Source organism: Acinonyx jubatus, chromosome C2 (genome assembly GCF_027475565.1).
Source record: "Acinonyx jubatus isolate Ajub_Pintada_27869175 chromosome C2, VMU_Ajub_asm_v1.0, whole genome shotgun sequence".
NCBI lineage: Eukaryota > Metazoa > Chordata > Mammalia > Carnivora > Felidae > Acinonyx > Acinonyx jubatus.
The window spans coordinates 129,933,104-129,953,157 of NC_069384.1; the positions used below are offsets into that span (position 1 = coordinate 129,933,104).

A 20,054-nucleotide genomic window follows, 5' to 3' on the forward strand; every position below is an offset into this window, starting at 1 on the left:
TCTGGAAAACAGTATGGAGGTTCCTCAAAAAGTTAATGGGGCGCCTGGGTGGTGCAGTCGGTTAAGCGTCCGACTTCAGCCAGGTCACGATCTCGCGGTCCGTGAGTTCGAGCCCCGCGTCAGGCTCTGGGCTGATGGCTCAGAGCCTGGAGCCTGTTTCCGATTCTGTGTCTCCCTCTCTCTCTGCCCCTCCCCCGTTCATGCTCTGTCTCTCTCTGTCCCAAAAATAAATAAACGTTGAAAAAAAAAATTAAAAAAAAAAAAGTTAAAAATAGAACTACCCTACAATACAGTAATCAAACTACTGGGTATTTACCCAAAGAATATGAAATCACTAATTCAAAGCGATGCATGCACCAGTATGTTAACTGCAGCATAATAATGCCAATTTATGGAAGCAGGCCAAGTATCCATTGATAGATGAATGGGTAAAGAAGATATGGTATATATATACAATGGAATATTATTCAGCCATAAAAAGAATGAAATCTTGCCATTTGCAACATGGACGGAGCTGGGGGTTATAATGCTAAGCAAAATACATCAGTCAGAGAAAGACAAATGCCGTATGATCTCACTCATACTTGTAATCTAAGAAACAAAAACAAACAAACCAAGGACAAGAGACAAACTAAAAAGAGACTCCTAACTATAGAGAACCAACCGGTGGTTTCCAGAGGAGAAGGGTGGGGAGATGGGAGAAATGAGTGAAGGGGATTAAGAACACACTTACGATGAGCACTGAATAATGTGTAGAATTGTTGAATCACTGTCTTGTACATCTGAAACTAATATACCACCGTATGTTAACTATCTTGGAATTACAATAAAAAACTTAGTAAAAAAAAATAAGTTCACATCACAACAAATGATTTTATAATTATGTATGGTGAAATGTTAACTAGGTTTACTCTGGTTATCTTTTCACAATATACACAAATATTAAATCATTATGTTGCACACCTATTAGCTAATACGTTGTATGTCAATTTACCTCAACAAAGGTCCTCTTAATCCCAAGTGGTTTATTTAGGAATGTCACACAGTGAGATTTTAATTCCCAACCTAAGAAGCTATAATCACTAGGATGGCTTTTCTTTCATATAATTGGGATATTTATGATTGGTGAAGTTATAAAATCGCTCAATTCGTTTTCATGGTACAGCAACTGTTGTTACTCTGGCCACATAAGTGACATCAATGAATGTTTACTGGCCTTCCTGATTGAGTACCTTTACACCCAGTGGCAACTCAGAATTTCTTGGAAAAGCACTAGAATAGCTAACCTGGGTCCAAATCCTGACACTGTCACGTCTTAGCCATGTGAACCTGGGCATACAGATTTAGCCTCTCCTGGCGGTTTTCTCCTTGATGAAACGGGAATAGCAAGGATACCTATGCCATACATACTACTTGTGAACATTAAACAGGATAATGCATACAAGGGGCTTAGCACGTTCCTGGCACATAGAAATAAATAGTATAGCTCAATACTTTTTTACGGAGGCTTCCGAATTTAGGCCAAAAAAAAAAAAAAAAAAAGTTATGTGAAAGGCTTAACCATCTCACCGCAAATGCACGCTTGATGGAGGGCACGTTGCTGAAAGCGATCACGACCGGAATGATGTCAAGGGCACCGAACTCCATAGTGGCCGCGGCAATGGTCTGGGCATCAGTAGACTGACCGCTGCTGAAGAAGGTGGCGATCCTTCGGGTGTGCGCCCCTGGCAGCGTTCGCTTGAAGACATTCCTGGAGATAAACCTCATCGCTTTGCCGATCTCCCTGCTGTCTGAGGACCTCTCGTAAGGAATAGCTTCAATCTTTCTGAGGAGTTGGCTCTTCTTGTAGGCGTCTGAGAAGCGGATGAGGTGCCGGGCGTGGGAGCTGTAGGTGAGGACGGCGATGCGCGCGCCCACCGGGCAGCTGTTCTCCCGGACCCTGACGCCCCTCACCAGGGATGACATCAGCTCCTTCATGCGCTCAAACTCCTGCCTGGTGACATCCCGGGACTGGTCCAAGGCAAACACTAATTCGGTGGGATGCACGGGGCATTCTGGTTTTCCTAAGAGGCAAGAACATGTTCCTTACGTAGCATGCTTAGTTAAAGAAAAATACAGAGAGAGCAAAGAAATTTTAAATGTTAAATACATAAATATTTAAACATTAAAGAAGCATTAAATGCTAAAATGAGCAGCTGAAATACTAAATATTTTCATCTTGAATAAAAATGCTATTTTAAAAACTGAATTTGCCCTTGTAAATACAGCGCAAGAGAAAGTCTACCATTCAATTTGAGTTTTTATGCAATTTTTAAGTTAATGACCAAATCCCTTCTAAATAATAAAAAGCGCACGATATCATGTTTATTGCTAGAACTTTTTACACAGTTAGATAAACAAAAACATACTTTTTTTTTTAACTTAATAAGGAAATGTAACAGGGGTTAAAACAGGAGTGGGTCCAAAAGCTCTATTATTTCAGAGAGATTGGAAGTGTCCATTGGAATAGACATGCACTATATAGAAGAGACGATCAGATGTGGAGAGTAGGAACCACACAGACACCTTAGAGCCCTGGCCCAACTACGCACTAGCCAAGTGACCTTGTCCAGGTGACTGGTCTTCTCTGTGCCTCACTTCGCTCATCTGTAAAATGCTGTCCTAAGATCTGCCACTGCATAGCCCTGTGTTGAGGATTAAATAAGTCTACACAGGCAAAGCACTTAGGAAAACGGTGCCTGCCATGTAATAGGTGCTCAAGTAATGTTAGCCATTAGTATCACAATTATCATTACAGACTTTTTCATTGTGAGAACTATATCACTTAACACAGGGAGGAAAGCTTTCACTGATATATTTTTATTTCACAGTTGAAAAGGCAAGTTTCATCAATAAACATACCTTATTACACAGAGAAACGGAATCATTAAACTTGAATGTTCAATGTTAATTTCAGATTTATTTATTCATCTCCATTCATTCATTCTAATGAATCCCAGTACCCTGCACTTATCACAGTTGGCAATTTATATTTGTCTGATTATCTGATTAATGTTTTCCTCTCCATTAAGTGTGGAGATAGGGATTGTGTCTCTCTTGATCTGCCAGATTATTTCTTCCTGCCCTTTATTAGGGTTCTAATAAATATTGGCTGAATGAAGAAGAACCAAACAAAGAACATTTCTTTTGCAACAAGTACAGCCATAACAACAAAACCTTAATAATGCGGGAGATGCCTGGTGTGGAGATGCATGTTGGTAAAAGGATATCACAATGATGCACTTCTCTTAGAGGTGCCTCCTCTGGTTCAGATGCCAGCAAGTCAAATTCAGAGATAATAAATGTAGCACGAAGGCCACCAGCTCTTTGTAAGAGCTCAGAAACTCAGACCTGCTGGGGCTGGCCTGGGCTGGTCAAGGATCAAGTTCTCCTCTGTGAGGAGCTGGGCTTAGCCCCCACCTTGGCGCTAGATGATTATCTCCTTCTGGTCCTGGACTCTGTGACTTTACAGGCTAAAGGACCAGTAAGAATAAACATTTTACCTCAACTCAAAGTGTGCATCTCAGTGGAAACAGGATGTAATTTATTAGTCTGAGTCTAACTTAGAAGGCTGAGCAGATATTTAAAAAAAAAAATGAAGCCATGTCAACTTTGCAATAAAAAATGAATGGAAGTATGCCTCAACATGAAAGTGGTTCTTCCAGCTTCTTGTTTGGGCTGTGATTTGCATATGGAAACAACACAACAATAATACAGCTTCAGGTATAATATAGAGATAAAAGGAAAAAAAAAGATTCACAGTACTAGGCTGAAATAGGAAAAAATTCAAGTGTTCAGGAAAAAACACCTAAAAGGTAATTCAACTTGCAAAATACATTTTCTGAAATCCAGCAAGCTGTCAGGAACCAGAAGATCGTGAAGAACACTGGGCTGGATAGTAGTGGAACCTAGGAGGCCCTCCCTCATCAAGGCACGGATGGCCACGTAGAGACCTAAGGTGGTTCTGTAGCCACATACATGTACACTGATGGCTGCTGATTAGCACAGAGCAGGCGGTGATGAGGAGCAAGACAAGCCAAACCACTGACATGTAACTAATGCACAGCAATGGCAGCCCTCTCCAGGCCACCACCACATTTGACCGGACTACCACAACACTCCTTTCCTACAATCTACTCTTTCCTAGTGGTCCAAATAAGCTTTAAAAATTCATTCATCAGCTCATGTTCCTCCCTTCGATGCTTGCAATAAACTCTTTAGTACCCTCCCATGTCAATGTGAATACAATCCACCCTCCTTATCCGAGCCTAGAAAGTCCAACTTGATGTGGCTTCTGCTTACTTCATTTTTTCACATGCCAGTCTCCCCCTCCCTCTCTATATCTAAGGCACACTGGACTTGTGTCAGTTCCTAGAAAATGCCTAGGTCTGTCTGTCCTGTATCATGGCCTCTGCATTTGGTTCTTTCTCTTGGCTCTTATAAGCTGGCATTCTTTTTATTCTTTAGTCCAAACTCCAATGTCACTGCCTCAAGGAGGAGCTCTCCATCCTAAAGCATTTTTCCCACCCCCTAACATTCTTCTGTGACAGAGCATCCTGTTCTTTATCTCTTTCACAGCAACCTTTGGATTCCGTATTTCGTGCACGTGTTTATCATCTGGACCCTCTGCTAGAATGGAAGCTTCTGAAGACAGGAATTATGTCCATCTTAGTCAGCCCTGTGTCCCCAGTACCTAGCACATAATAACACTTTCAATAAATATTTGTGGAGTGACTGAAAATGCAACTAGAGGGCACAGGTTGATGGGTTTATACATAAGGTATACGGTATAAGGGTGTAAGAGGGTAGTTGCCTACTACATCTTAATTCTTAACCACTAGATTACAGAGACAATAGACAGAGAGAGAAAATGAAGGGAGGGAGACTTATTATTACCAAAAAAACCGTAATGGTAAGGTTAGTGGTAATGTTACTCATTAAAATATTAATTAAAAGATCAAACCACTTGGTTGAGAAACAGCCAGGAGACTCAGCTAAAGCTGAGCGATTTATTGGAGGCGGGTCTGTGCTACCAGTATGAGGCAGCAAAGGCAGCTCAGATAAAATTTATATCATTTGGCACCAACACTTTGTTTTAACTCGTCTTTCCAGATGTATGACATTTTGGAGCTTGATTATAACTTGCTGTAAATAAAGATTACTTACCATGGCCGCCAGCTGGGGAAGAAGAACAAAGGAGACTGGGTTATTATTTGGTAGAACAGAGTTCGGTACCGTGTAGGGAAGTCATGGCAGTAGAAGCTCTGCCCTGTGTGCTTTTTGCAGATGACTCAAACATCAAGGCAACAGAAAAGGTTTGGAGAAAATGCAGACGGATCCCAGCATCTTGGCAAAAACAAGATGGGAGAAGCGGGACAATATGCAGTCATAAATCAGCAGCCCGCAGCCAGCTGTCAGAGGGAAAGAACCTTTGCCTGGGAAGGAACATTATACTACAGAGAGGCACACAGAATTTGGAAAATTAAAAGGTCCTAACTCTCTTTAATTTTTTCCCCATGTGTGCATCTATAGGTGTTAATTTTATGTATAGACACACAAATACAAATATGTATGTGTGTGTGTGTGTGTGTGTGTGTGTGTGTGTGTGAACATCAGAGGTGGATTTACTCTGAAGTAGATGAAGCATAAATAAGCTTTAGGTCGGCACTGTCCAATATGGAAGCCACTAGCCCCATGTGACTATTTACATTTGAATTAAAGTTAAATGAAACAAATTCAGGTTCTCAGTAGCACTAACCATCTTTCAAGTACTCAAAGTCACAGGTGGCTAGTGGCTACTGTATTGAACAGTGTGGTGAAACACCTCTATCGCTGCAGAGAGTTCCGCTCGACCGTGATGCTTTTAACTTCTCACTTACATGGCACAAGACCCTGAGAAGGGAGCTAGCCATGTGTTCATGTGATCATGTGCTTCTAGAAGAGGCAGAAGTCGCTGGTCGTGATTTCCTTTCCTGTTCTAAACCACACTTTCTTTGGAAATAATTTTGTACCTACTTTTGGATTTATAATTTTGTATTAAGCCTCTCAAATTGTAAAAGATTGGGCATCACACTTGGATCTACGTTTGAATCATAATGGTTCACATGGCTCCAATGTTAAAAAGCCCACTGTGTTAATTCAGCCCAAAGCAACTGGCCTTCATGACCTTGTATATTTTGATTCTCATCATGGATGGTACTGTTATGGTACCAAAAGGGACAGTTACGAGCAACACTGCATTCAAAGGTTTAAAAAGGCAATGTCATTGAGACCAAGGCTCTCTGCAGAAACGGGCTCTAGTTTGTCTATTTTTCTTCCTCAAAATACCTTGAAGGAATTTTTCAGCCATAGTGTTTATTTGGGAAGTCATTGCATATTTGTAGATGAACGTCAAATAGTCAATTCTTTACTCATCTTGTACCTGGAATTCCTTTAATGGTGCTAACATATATTTTTATAGAAGAGGCTGCTATTAGGGCCTTAAAACAAATTCAAAAGAGCATTTGCCAATCAAAATGCACTTTCCGCTTTAAAAATTTTGAAAGAGAAAAAATATGTAGGCAAAATGAATAATTTTATAAGCGAATCAGTCATTCCAACTCAAAGTAATCAAGCATCCTTTCCAGAAAAGAAGTAATAAACAATAAACCAAACTAAATGCTCCCACCCATCAGGACACCCTATTATGACAGCTAGCTTCCACACCAGATGAACTCAGTCTTGTATTATTGTCAGGTATTAATCATCTTTAAAAGTTCAGTGTTACTCTCCACTGATTGATTTCACCATCGGTAGAGTTCTGACCTCCTATCTCAATTTTCCCTAGGTTAAAAGCACTAGATAGATTATTAATTAGTGCTTGCGACAGGTTCCAAAAGACATGATGGCAGTCAGAGAAGGAGTTATGTCTATGCTGACTCAAAATATATGCAGTGGCATCTGTAATTTTAAGAGATTGGCTGGTAAATTGTCTCAATTCTGAGGGCATAATTCACTGCTCTTCTTCTATGAATGCTTTGACAACTTGGGTGATCAATTTAAGCAGGGTACTTACGGCTGTGGTCCCGTACATACTGAATGAGCTCACACGTCTGCAGTTCAAAAATAAAACAAAGAATTAACTGACTGACTGCCAGGTCTTCAAGTCTAAAAATAAATAAACTTAATGAAGTACAGAGCATTTTGTTGGAATCAGGAGATACATACGGAAAATGAAGCCAATCCTCTGGCCCCTTTCACACCCTAGGAAACAAAAGAAATGTGGTCTCACTGCTCCACACACACATCAGTAGCCAGAATGTGCATTACCTTCAGAAAGTGAACTTTTCTAAAGTTTTTATTCTTAAGTTAGAGGGGAAAAAGGAATACATGTAGGAGGATCATCATCACCAAGTTAAGAGTAACATTCTAGGGGAAATAAATTGTAAGCAGCAACCTAGATGAACACAAACCTCCAAAGGCCACCTTCCTCCAGCCCCATCTCTGGACAACAAGGGTCATCTAGAATCTAAGGATGAGCTGAAAACTTAACACGGGCATGGAGAGCTGTGGAGCAGGTTTATGGCTTAGAATTAGATAAGGATGAACTATCCATTACAGCTGCCCGTCCTTAAGGGAGGTTCAGACTTCCTTAATCCTGTGCTTTGCCTTGGCTACCAAACAGCTGAACTGAACCTTCCTCTGTTGCCATCTTTGGTTGGATGACAAAGGGACCAGACTCAAACCGAACATCTGGAAAGGTAATCCCAACAGTGTTCCAAAAATGAATGAATATACATATATACAGAACTGCCTGGATTGGGAAAAGAACAAAGTGGAATTGGTTTTAATTTCACCTATTCAATTCCATCTTAGCAACAGGAAGAGTCTGGCTACTCTCAAAGAGAGACACCCAAGGAAAAACGCAATCAAGCCCCACCCAAACTCCTGGCAAAAATAAGTTCCATGTGAATGCAACTTTGATCATTTATTGACTGTTTATTAATTTCCTCCCACTTCCCTTCATTCACTAACCACTTATTGAATATAAGAGGACAAGGATTGGGCAAATAAATTCACTGACAACTGGGAAATCACATTTTAGTCCAATACTTTTCATTTCCTCGCTCAAAATCCCCTCAACTCACAAGAAATGACAACTGATTTTTAATCAGCACTACCCCCTCCTATCTCAAAGCACATAAATGTGGAAAAGTAGTGAAAATAGCCACTAAGGTGCAAAGACAGAAAGCATACACATTTGGACAATGAAGACTCCATGCACTTTTTATTTAGAAAAGGATCTGGTGTAATTTAGGACTTTTCAACTTACCTTGCGTCCAGGAGGTCCTGGCTCCCCAGGGGATCCCATCTCTCCTGGAAGCCCAGCGGATATCTCGAAGCAGAATTTGTTTATTTTAAAATTATATTTATACATATACGTATAGGTGTCTGTTGTTGTGTTTTAAATGTCAAAGGCAATACGCTTTTATTTTAGAACACAGAGATTTCCGAAAAACACACAAAAGGAAGAAATCTTTAGCAATTGTTTTGCTCCCAAATAATCCTTGTTAACATTTGATGTCTTTTCTTCTAGTCTTTGACTTTTTTATTCTTTTGGTATTTTTATATGGTTCCATATACATATATTCTTTTAAAATCTAATTTTATACTCTTTCCCGCTATCTTTTAAACTAAATGTATCTCTGGAAATTTTCATGTTATTATTTTTTAAATCACTTTTCATGGCTGCATAATATTTCATTACACAACCATACCATGATTTCTTTCATTTGTCCCTTATTATTGGCATTTAGGTTTGTGGTTGTTGTAATAAGCTACACCACTACAGAATTATATATGCAATTCTGATTATTTCCTTAGGGAAGATTGCTAGAACTGGAATTGCTGGATCAAAGGAGATATTTTTATCTAAATGAGATGGTAGATGGCAACAAACAAATCAAAAACCCAGAAACACAAAAATTTAAATATAAAAACCTTGAAACAAGAAGAAAACGCTTAAAATTTGGCTGCAGATATTGATCATAAAATAATGAATAACAGCTGTAATAAAAACAATTGATGTTGGCTACTCACTACATGTCAGGAATTTTTCCGTGTGCATTTAACAATATAATTTATCATAAAGAAGGCTAGAATTTAATTTAAAAATTAGGTAACATTCCTTAGTTCATTCAAAATGCCAAGGGATTTACAATCTTCATAGGAATGAAAAAATGAAGTTGGCTAAAATCAACTTAATTTTTACAAGCATTGTCTAGGAAGCAGGGAATAACTGTTGATGTCCTTTGGGTATTCTACAGTGTGTTAGGTTGAGTGAAAAAAACTTGCTGATCGTATTTACTTTAGAAGATACAGATTAGCCTCTCAGGGTGGGGAGGGAAATGGCAGATTGAACATATGCATTTACACTTCTGCTCCCTCTCAAAGTCGCATTAAAATGATGGTAAGTAGATTTTTTTTTTAAGGCCAAAAAATAAAAAAAAAAATTTAAAAAAATGGAGAGAATGAGAAAGAAGACAATAGCCATAAACCTTCAGAGGCTAGAAAGCAGATGTGTAAGTTTTAAATGACTTAGCTGATCTGAAAAGGCTGTATCCTAAGCCAGCAGCAGGGAAAGCCAAGAACCCCTGTGTTTTATAACACATTTCCAGAAGGCTCAAGAATTGGCAGCACCTGGTACCTCCAAAAGTGGAGGTGAAAGGGAGGGGTGAAATAAGGAGGACTGGTTGCAAATCAGTTTAGGAATCCCCCAATCTCCTCTCTATTGTCTACAGTTGGGTGAATATCCCTTTTTCCACTCCAACAACAGAGGCAAAACTGAGGTATCTGCACCAGGGAACTCCAGGCAGAGTTGAGAGCCAACGGTACAATCCTACAAACAGGGCAATTCAATTAAAGTATGTGAAATAGATATGAGACCCTTCACGTTTCCTTTTCCATGTGGCTTCATGAAAGCTACAGTCAGACCTTCATCTTCAGGCAGGAAACTGAAACAATCTTCTCAGGGGAACGTGACTAGACAAAGAAGACCTAAGATATCGATAACAGAGGTCTGGTCAGTAAAGAACTAACTTAGCCAGATCACTCTTCAGTAAAACTTGTAGTTGACCAGCTCTATCAATGTCTTTGGGGCTTCCAATTAGCCTTTTGGTCTTCAATTCTTAAATAGGAAGAGATAGCCCATTCTCCAGACATGCTGGAAATAGAGATCAAAACAGAAAAACACAAACTGTAGGAAAAAGACTATGCGGGGCAAAGAAGACTGTAAAAATACTAATTTATACCCTCAGAACGATAAGAGAAGATGTTTCAGCTATGAAACAAGGGAGGATAGTATAAAACATATTTAGAGAACAAAAACAAGCTCTTGAAAATTAAATCATGAAGGGAACATTGTAAAATAATGTCAAAGAAATCTCGCAGAAAGTAGAGCAAAAAGACAAGCTGAAAAATAGGAGAGAAAAAAGAGATAAGGGGCAGAGGGATTGCCATTTTTTTCCCATCAGAAGCCTTGTAAAATTATATTTGACTCTCTAAATCAGTGGTTCTCAACTAGGGAGAACTTTGTGCCCTTCAAGGGAGAGATTTGACAATGCCTGGAGACATTTTTGGCTGCCATGTTGGGGCAGGGTAGAGAAGGGCAGTGCTACTGGAATCTAGTGGGTAGAGGCCAGGGATGCTGGTAACCATCCTATAATCCACAGGACATCCCCAACAGCTAAGAATTATGCAGTCCAAAATGTCAATAGTGTTGAGGTTAAGACACCCTACCTTAAAGTATGTACATGTGTCAACCTGATTTAAAAAATAACCACACAAACACACATATAAACACAAAATAAAATAAGATAGGTTAAAAAATCATGGCAAAGTAAAAGAAAATCCTTCAGTTAGGGGAAAAAAAAAACAAGATGAAAATTTAGAAAACTAAAAATGTAATCATTCAAAGAAAGCTGAAGAGGCACTCAAAATTTAAGGCAAAACAACCAATCAAAACTTCAGCTTTTTCAGAAGGAAAACCTGGAGGTTTTCAGTGTTTAAACTTCAACTTCAAATACAGAAATATTCACATAGATATGGGAAAAGCAGCTTGGCAGGTGAAGTAATAAATTACAAACAGTGATGAATTGTGGGGAAAAAAGGAAATTCAAGTAATCAGAGTCCAAAAGAAAAAGTTCACATGCTTCCCACTGGTTCATTGTTTTATAAAAATGATTAATGTGGCATTGGGGGACAAGAACCCAACAAACAGCTGAACTTGTTAGCATGCTTCCAATGTTCAAGAGTAAACTATTTCATTAAAAAGCTAAGGGAAAGGATCCAGAGATATTTCAATGCAGATGACATGTGGATTAATTTGCAAGTCTTTTTAATTATTTTTCTAATTATATCAGTCATTTATATTTGAGAGCCTAATGTTTAAAGGATAGTCATCCAAAAACATGTATGAGGAAAAGAATTATAGCTGAGATGCAGTCCTCTTAGGAGTAGCAGGATGGAGGGAAAGAGCAGTTTCTTTATTTTATCCCTAAAACCTATATAAATAACATCTACACAGGCAAGATGTGTCCAAGATGGTGTCATGGTTAGACCCTGAACTTACCTCCTCCCAAGGTCATACCAAATCTACACCTACCTATAGAGAAATCTATTCTGAAGAACTGAGGGCTGACTGAACATCTGCACAACAAAGGATAGAGGGACCACAAAGAGAACGGCAGGAGAGATGAAGAGAGATAGAAACCACAGAAAACCCACCCCTGAAGCCATGAACTGCAGTGCTATAAACATTCTCCAGGATAGATTACATTAGGCCATAAAACAAGTATCAAAAAATTTAAGAAGACTGTAATTATATCAAGCATCTTTTCTAATCACAATGGGATGGCACTAGAAATCAATCGCGAGAAAACTGGAAAAAAACATAAATATGTGGAGGCTAAACAACATGCTATTAAACAACCAATGGTCACTGAAGAAATCAAAGAGGAAATTAAAAAAAATATATACCTAGAGGGAATCCTGGGAAGATGGCGGCGCAGGAGGATGCTGGGCTCACCACGCATCCTGCTGATCACTTAGATTCCACCCACACCTGCCTAAATAACCCAGAAAACCGCCAGAAGATTAGCAGAACAGAGTCTCCGGAGCCAAGCGCAGGCGAGAGGCCCACGTAGGAAGGGCGGCGAGGCGGTGCCCGCTCCACGGACTGGCGGGAGGGAGCCGGGGCGGAGGGGCAGCCTGCTGGCCAAGCAGAGCCCCCGAGTCTGGCTGGCAAAAGCGGAGGGGCTGGACAGAGTGTGTTCTGACAGCAAGCAGGATTTGACATCTGGAAGGTTATAAGCTAACAGCTCTGCTCGGAGAACCGGAGGGCTGGAGGACAACGGGAGGGAGAGTTGCTGAGTCCCGGAGGACAGAGCTCAGCTTGGCGGGGAACAAAGGCGCTCACCAGCGCCATCTCCCTGGCCCATTCCCCAGCCAAAATCCCAAAGGGAACCAGTTCCTGCCAGGGAACTTGCTTGCACTGCGCAAACACCCAACGCTGTGCTTCTGCGGATCCATCCCTCTGGCGGTCTGACTCCCTCCTGGTGCCGCGGGGCCCTCCTGAAGCGGATCTCCAAAGGAAAAGCGAGCTGAGCCTGCCCCTCCCACCCCTGTGCACCTGGCGGATCTATCCCAGCTAATACGCCAGATCCCCAGCACCACAAGCCTGGCAGTGTGCAAGTAGCCCAGACGGGCCACGCCACCCCACAGTGAATCCCCACCCCCCAGGAGAGGGGAAGAGAAGGCACACACCAGTCTGACTGTGGCCCCAGCGGTGGGCTGTGGGCAGACATCAGGTGTGACTGCGCCCTGCCCACCAACGCAAGTTATTCAAGACAGCACAGTGGAAGTACCCCGCAGTTCGGCACCACTCCAGGAACTATCCAAAATGACGAAACGGAAGAATTCCCCTCAAAAAAACGTCCAGGAAATAACAACAGCTAACGAACTGATCAAAAACGATTTAAACAATATAACAGAAAGTGAATTTAGAATAATAGTCATAAAATTAATCGCTGGGCTTGAAAACAGTATAAAGGACAGCAGAGACTCTCTTGCTACAGAGATCAAGGGACTAAGGAACAGCCAGGAGGAGCTAAAAACTGCTATCAATGAGCTGCAAAATAAAATGGAGACAACTATGGCTCGGATTGAAGAGACAGAGGAGAGAATAGGTGAACTAGAAGATAAAATTATGGAAAAAGAAGAAGCTGAGAAAAAGAGATAAAAAATCCAGGAGTATGAGGGGAAAATTAGAGAACTAAGTGATGCACTAAAGAGAAATAATATACGCATAATTAGTATTCCAGAGGAGGAAGAGAGAGGGAAAGGTGCTGAAGGGGTACTTGAAGAAATAATAGCTGAGAACTTCCCGGATCTGGGGAAGGAAAAAGGCATTGAAATTCAAGAGGCACAGAGAACTCCCTTCAGACGTAGCTTGAATCGATCTTCTGCACGACATATCATAGTGAAACTGGCAAAATACAAGGATAAAGAGAAAATTCTGAAAGCAGCTAGGGATAAACATGCTGTAACACATAAAGGGAGACTGATAAGACTCATGACTGATTTCTCTACTGAAACTCGGCAGGCCAGAAAGGAATGGCAGGAGATCTTCAATGTGATGAACAGAAAAAATATGCAGCCGAGAATCCTTTATCCAGCAAGTCTGTCATTTAGAATAGAAGGAGAGATAAAGGTCTTCCCAAACAAACAAAGACTGAAGGAATTCATCACCACTAAACCAGCCCTACAAGAGATCCTAAGGGGGACCCTGTGAGACAAAGTACCAGAGACATCACTACAAGCATGAAACCTACGGACATCACAATGACTCTACACCATATCTTTCTATCATAACACTGAACATAAATGGACTAAATGCGCCAACCAAAAAACACAGAGTATCAGAATGGATAAAAAAACAAGACCCATCTATTTGCTGTCTACAAGACACTCATTTTAGACCTGAGGACACCTTCAGATTGAGAGTGAGGGGATGGAGAACTATTTATCATGCCACTGGAAGTCAAAAGAAAGCTGGAGTAGCCATACTTCTATCAGACAAACTAGACTTTAAATTAAAGGCTGTAACAAGAGATGAAGAAGGGCATGATATAATAATCACAGGGTCTATCCATCAGGAAGAGCTAACAATTATAAATGTCTATGCGCCAAATACAGGAGCCCCCAAATATATAAAACAATTACTCACAAACATAAGCAACCTTATTGATAAGAATGTGGTAATTGCAGGGGACTTTAACACTCCACTTACAGAAATGGATAGATCATCTAGACACACAGTCAATAAAGAAAGAAGGGCCCTGAATGAGACATTGGATCAGATGGACTTGACAGATATATTTAGAAGTCTGCATCCCAAAGCAACAGAATATACTTTCTTCTCGAGTGCACATGGAACATTCTCCAAGATAGATCACATACTGGGTCACAAAACAGCCCTTCATAAGTGTACAAGAATTGAAATCATACCATGCATACTTAAAAAAAAATACCTAGAAACAAATGAAAATGGAAACACAATGGTTCAAAGTCTCTGGGTTGCAGTAAAAGCAGTTCTAAGGGGGAAGTTTATATCAATGCAGGGCTGCCTCAATAAAAGAGAAACATCTCAAATAAATAATCTAACCAATACCTAAAGGAACAAGAAAATAAAAGAAGAAACAAAGCCCAAAGTTAGAAGGAAATAATAAAGACCACAGCAAAAATAAATGAAATAGAGGCTAAAAAAAATCATAGGAAACATTAATGAAACTAAGAGCTGGTTCTTTGAAAAGCTAAACAATACTGATAAACCTTTAGCCAGACCCATCAAGGAAAGAGAGAGAGAAAGAGAAGACTTAAATTAGAATTAAGAGACAAGGTAGAATTGACAGCACAGAAGTATAAAGGATCAAAAGAGACTACTCTGAAAAATTATATGCCAACATTCCTAGAAACATATTGTTTCCAAGACTGAATCAAAAAAGAAAATCTGAACAAACCAATTATCAGTAATGAAACTGAATTGTTAATTTAAAAAAAAAAAAAACTTATAACAAACAAAAATCCAGGACCAGAACGCTTCACAGGTGAATTCTACCAAACATCTGAAGAAGATTTAATACCTACCTTTCTCAAACTATCCCAAAACACAAAGAGGAAGGAAAACTTCCAAATTCATTCTATGAGGGCAGCATTACCTTTATACCAAAATTGGGGTGTGGGGGGGAAACCCACTACAAGCAAAGAAAATTACAGGCCAATATCCCTGATGAATATAGATGCAAAAATTCTCAACAAACTATTAGCAATTCTAATTCAGCAATACATTATAAAGGTCATCCACCACAGTCAAGTGGGATTTATTCCAGGGTGTGAGACAGGTTCAATACCCACAAATAAAATAAATCAAGTTGTTGTATCAAGACAACACATTAATGAAATGAAGACTAAAATCATATGCTCATCTCAATAGATGCAGAAAAAGCTTTGACAAAATCCCAGCATCCATTCATGACAAAAACACTCAACAAAATAAGTTTAGAGGGAATCTGCCTCAACATAATAAAAGCCTTATACGAAAAATCTATAGCTAACATCATATTCAGTGGTACAAAACTGAAAGCATTTCTTCTGAGATCAGGAACAAGACAAGGATGTCCACTCTCACCACCTTTTCCAACATAGTACTGGAAATCTGAGCTGCAGCAATCACACAAGAAATAAAAGGCACTCCAAATTGGTAAGGAAGAAGTAAAATTGTCACTATCTGCAGATGACATTAGATACAGAAAACCCTAATGAGTCCATCAGAAAACTATGAAAATAAAGGAATTCAGTAAAGTCACAGGATACAAAATATAAGAAATCCCTTGCATTTCTGTACACTAATAACAAAGTAGCAGCAAGAAAAATTAAGAAAAAAAAATCCCATTTGTAATTGCACCAAGAAGAATAAAATGCCCCGGAATAAATTTAACCAAGTAGGTGAAAGACCTATACTATGAAAACTATAGGACACTGATGAAAGAAAATGAAAACACAAGGAATAGAAAGATATCCTATGCTCATGGACTAGAAGAATTCATATTGTTAAAAATGTTCATACTACCCAAAGCAATCTACAGATTCAGCACAATCCCTATCAAAATACCAGTGGTATTTTTTACAGAACTAGAATAAGTAATCCTAAAATTTATATGGAACCATAAAAGACCCTCAATACCCAAAGCAATTTTGAGAAAGAAAAACAAAATTGGAGGCATCACAATGTCAGATTTCAAGATATACTACAAAGCTATAGTAATCAAAATGGTATGATACTGGCACAGAAACAGACACATAGGTCAATACAAAAGAATGGAAAACCCAGAAATACACCTATGCTTATGTGGTCAATTAATCTATGACAAAGGAGGCAAGAATATACAATATGGAAAAGACAGTCTTTTCAACACATGATGCTGGGAAAATTGGACAGCTACAAGCAAAAGAATGAAAGTTGACCACTTTCTTATACCATACACAAACATAAACTCAAAATGGATTAAGGACCTGAATGTAAAACTTGAAATCATAAAACTCCTCAAAGAAAACATAGGCACTAATCTGGATCTGTCTCCTCATGCAAGGGAAACAAAAGCAAAAATAAATGAGACTATTATCAAACTAAAGAGCTTTTGTGCAATGAAGGAAACCAGCAACAAAATGAAAAGGCAACCTTACTGAACGAAAGAAAATATTTGCAAAAGGTATATCCAATTAGGAGTTAATATCCAAAATATATATAGAACGCATACAACTCAACACACACACACACACACACACACACACACAATCTGGTAAAAAAAAAAAATGGCAGAGAACTCGAATAGGCATTTTTCCAAAGAAAACATACAGATGGCCAACAGACATGTGAAAAGATGCTCAACATCAGTCATCATCAGGGAAATGCAAATTATAACCACTAGGAGATATGACCTCACACCTGTCAGAATGCCTAAAATCAAAAACACAAGAAATGACAAGTTTTGGTTGGAGAAGATGTGGAGAAAAAGGAACCCTGGTGTACTGTTGGTGGAAATGTAAATTGGTGCGGCCACTGTAGGAAACAGTAGAGAGGTTTCTCAAAAAATTAAAAATAGAAATACCATATGGCCCAGTAATTCACGGATGCTTACCCAAAGAAAATGAAAATGTTAATTTGAAAAGGTATATGCACTCCTGTATTTATTGCAGCATTATTTTTTTAATGTTTATTTCTTTTTGAGAAAGAGAGAGGGAGGGGTAGAGAGAGAAGGCGGAGGGGGCGGGGGGCGGGTGGAGACAGGGGATCTGAAGCAGGCTCCACACTGATAGCAGTGAGCCCGATGTGAGGCTTGAATTCACAGACTGCAAGATCAGGACCTAAGCCAAAGTTGGATGCTCAACCGACTGAGCCACCCAGGCGCCACTACTGTAGCGTTATTTACAGCAGCCAAGATTTGGAAGCAACCTAAGTGTCTATCAGTAGACGAATGGATAAAGATGTGATACGCACACATGCACACACACACACACACACACACACACACACACACAAACAAATCTGATCAAAAAACGGGCAGAGGACTTGAACAGCTATTTTTCTAAAATGACATACAGATGGCCAACAGACTCATGAAAATCTGCTCAACAGCATTCATCATCAGGGAAAAGACTATCAAAACCACAGTGGGATATCACTTTACACCTACCAGAAAGGCTAGATTCAAAAAGATAAGAAATAACAAGAGGTTGCCAAGGATGTGGAGAAAAGGGAGCCCTGGTATACTGCTGGTAGAAATGTCAATTGTTGCAGACAGTATGGAAGTTCCTCAAAATATCAAAAATAGAAACACAATATGACCCAGTAATTCCACTTCTGAATGTTTACTCAAAGAAAATAAAAACAGTAATCTGAAAAGATAAACATCCTTAGCAATGTTAAGTGTCAATCAACAGATGAATGGATAAAGAAGATGGTGTATATATGGCAGTGGAATGTTAATCATAAAAAGAATAAAATCTTGCCATTTGTGGCAACATGGATAGACTCTAGGTTATTATGCTAAGTGAAGTAAGTCAGAGAAAGACAAATACCATAGGATTTCACTTATATGTAGAATCTAAAAAAATAACACAAATGAACAAAGAAACAACAACAGAAGCAGAAATAGACTCATGGATAGAAGGGACAACCAAATTGGTGGTTGCCAGAGGGGAGGTGGGTGGAGGGGTGGGTGAAGTGGGTGAAGGGGCTTAAGAGGTAGACTTCCGGTTATAAAATAAATATGTCATAGGGATGAAAAGTACAGCAGAGGAAATATGATCAATAATATTGTAATAATATATGGTGACAGATGGTGACTATACATCATGGTGAGCACTTTGTAATCTATGTAATTTCTATGTTGCACACCTGAAACTAATATAATATTGTATATCAATTGTATTTCAATAAAAATTTTAAAATCCTGGAGAGTCATAGAGGTAGAAATGGCCAAGTGTAATGCAAAAGAGAATGAACACATAGGAGAGCATACAAGCCACCACACAATCCCTTAGAAGAGCAGGCAATTAAACAGTGGGGTTTTTTTTCCCTAAAAAAACCCAATCTCTGTACATAAAGCTGTTGTGCTTAATAAAAACTCAGATCAGGATAAAATTAACCACAGTGACAAAACTGGAAAACCACCTCAAGTATCAAGTTATATCAGACTTTGTTTTTCTTTTCCTGTTAATTAATATGGTGTTAAGATCAGTTTACCCAGTCAGTGCTGGGCTTAAGAAAAAAAAAACAAAGAAATTTATTGAGAGACAATGATCAGAAGAATGTCTCTTTCTCAAAGCAGCCACGTCATTTATACACAGTGGAGATATAAAAAGTCAACCAATGCAAAAATCCATTCTTAACCCGCTGGAACCCAAATATGCCAATGCCTATGAGCTATGCTGGACACAAGACATTAGGAAATTTCCAAGCCTCCCTATGGAATAATAAGGACATATTCAGTCCTTTCATTTATGAAAAAGTGTAAACACTTTTTCATAAAAATTAAGACATACTCTCTTAAGCTAAATGGGTATTAAGCTAAATACCTCATCAAAAGTAGTTTAACAAAACCTTAATAGTGAAGAACAAGACGCCAACGGGCCTTAGGCTGCACTAAATCTGCCAGGGAGACAGGATGAAACTGACCATATTTTCCAGTGCAAATTTTTGACTACGAGGATTCCTGTAACAAAGTCTTATTTCCAGTGTTAAGAATGAAGGGGCGCCTGGGTGGCTCAATTGGTTAAGTGTCTGACTTCAGCTCAGGTCATGATCTCTCATGGTTCATGAGTTCAAGCCCCACGTCGGGCTCTGTGCTGACAGCTCAGAGCCTGGAGCCTGCTTCAGATTCTGTGTCTCCCTCTCTTTCTGTCCCTCCCTTACTCACACTGTCTCTCTCTCTCTCTCTCTCTCTCTCAAAAATAAACTTAAAAAAAAAAAAAAAAGAATGTTACGTTGGCAGCCAGAATGGGTGAACTTGTTCACTAAGAGCATATACGTCTTTGCCTTCTTGCTGGCATTGAAGGAGGAGTCATATATCCATTTCCTTCCCCAGGTATGCCTTAACAACACACACACACACACACACACACACACACATTTTGCAAGTCTTGAGGAACATTTTGCAAGTCTTGAGGAACAAGTAACAACTCAAATGAGTATAAAAGCATGGGAAGGACTTCCCAAAGTAGCCGAGGTTGTAAGACCTTGGAATCTAAGATGCTTACCGTTTTGCCTCTGGCTCCTTTGGGTCCAGTTTCTCCTGGACCACCACGGTCCCCAGTCTCACCCTAATTAAGTTCAGAAAAATAAAATGGTAATTAAAATCCAAGAGCCACATCTCAATGTGTTTTTAAACTGATTCCAACACAAAGACATTTTTCATATA

The 20,054-nt window shown here is 39.4% G+C and overlaps 1 protein-coding gene across 2 annotated transcripts in view; it reads right to left on the reverse strand.

Annotated features, from left to right (window-relative positions):
* The window catches only part of COL6A6 (collagen type VI alpha 6 chain), a 195,451-nt gene that overhangs the window by 33,202 nt on the left and 142,195 nt on the right, over window positions 1-20,054 (reverse strand). For both annotated transcript variants that reach the window (XM_053221451.1, XM_053221450.1), the window contains exons 28-32: window positions 19,894-19,956; window positions 8,351-8,413; window positions 7,246-7,281; window positions 7,094-7,130; window positions 1,570-2,063 (exon numbers count right to left, since the gene is read on the reverse strand). In XM_053221451.1, the coding sequence (XP_053077426.1) occupies window positions 1,570-2,063; window positions 7,094-7,130; window positions 7,246-7,281; window positions 8,351-8,413; window positions 19,894-19,956 (693 nt within the window). The remainder of the gene's footprint in view (window positions 1-1,569; window positions 2,064-7,093; window positions 7,131-7,245; window positions 7,282-8,350; window positions 8,414-19,893; window positions 19,957-20,054) is intronic.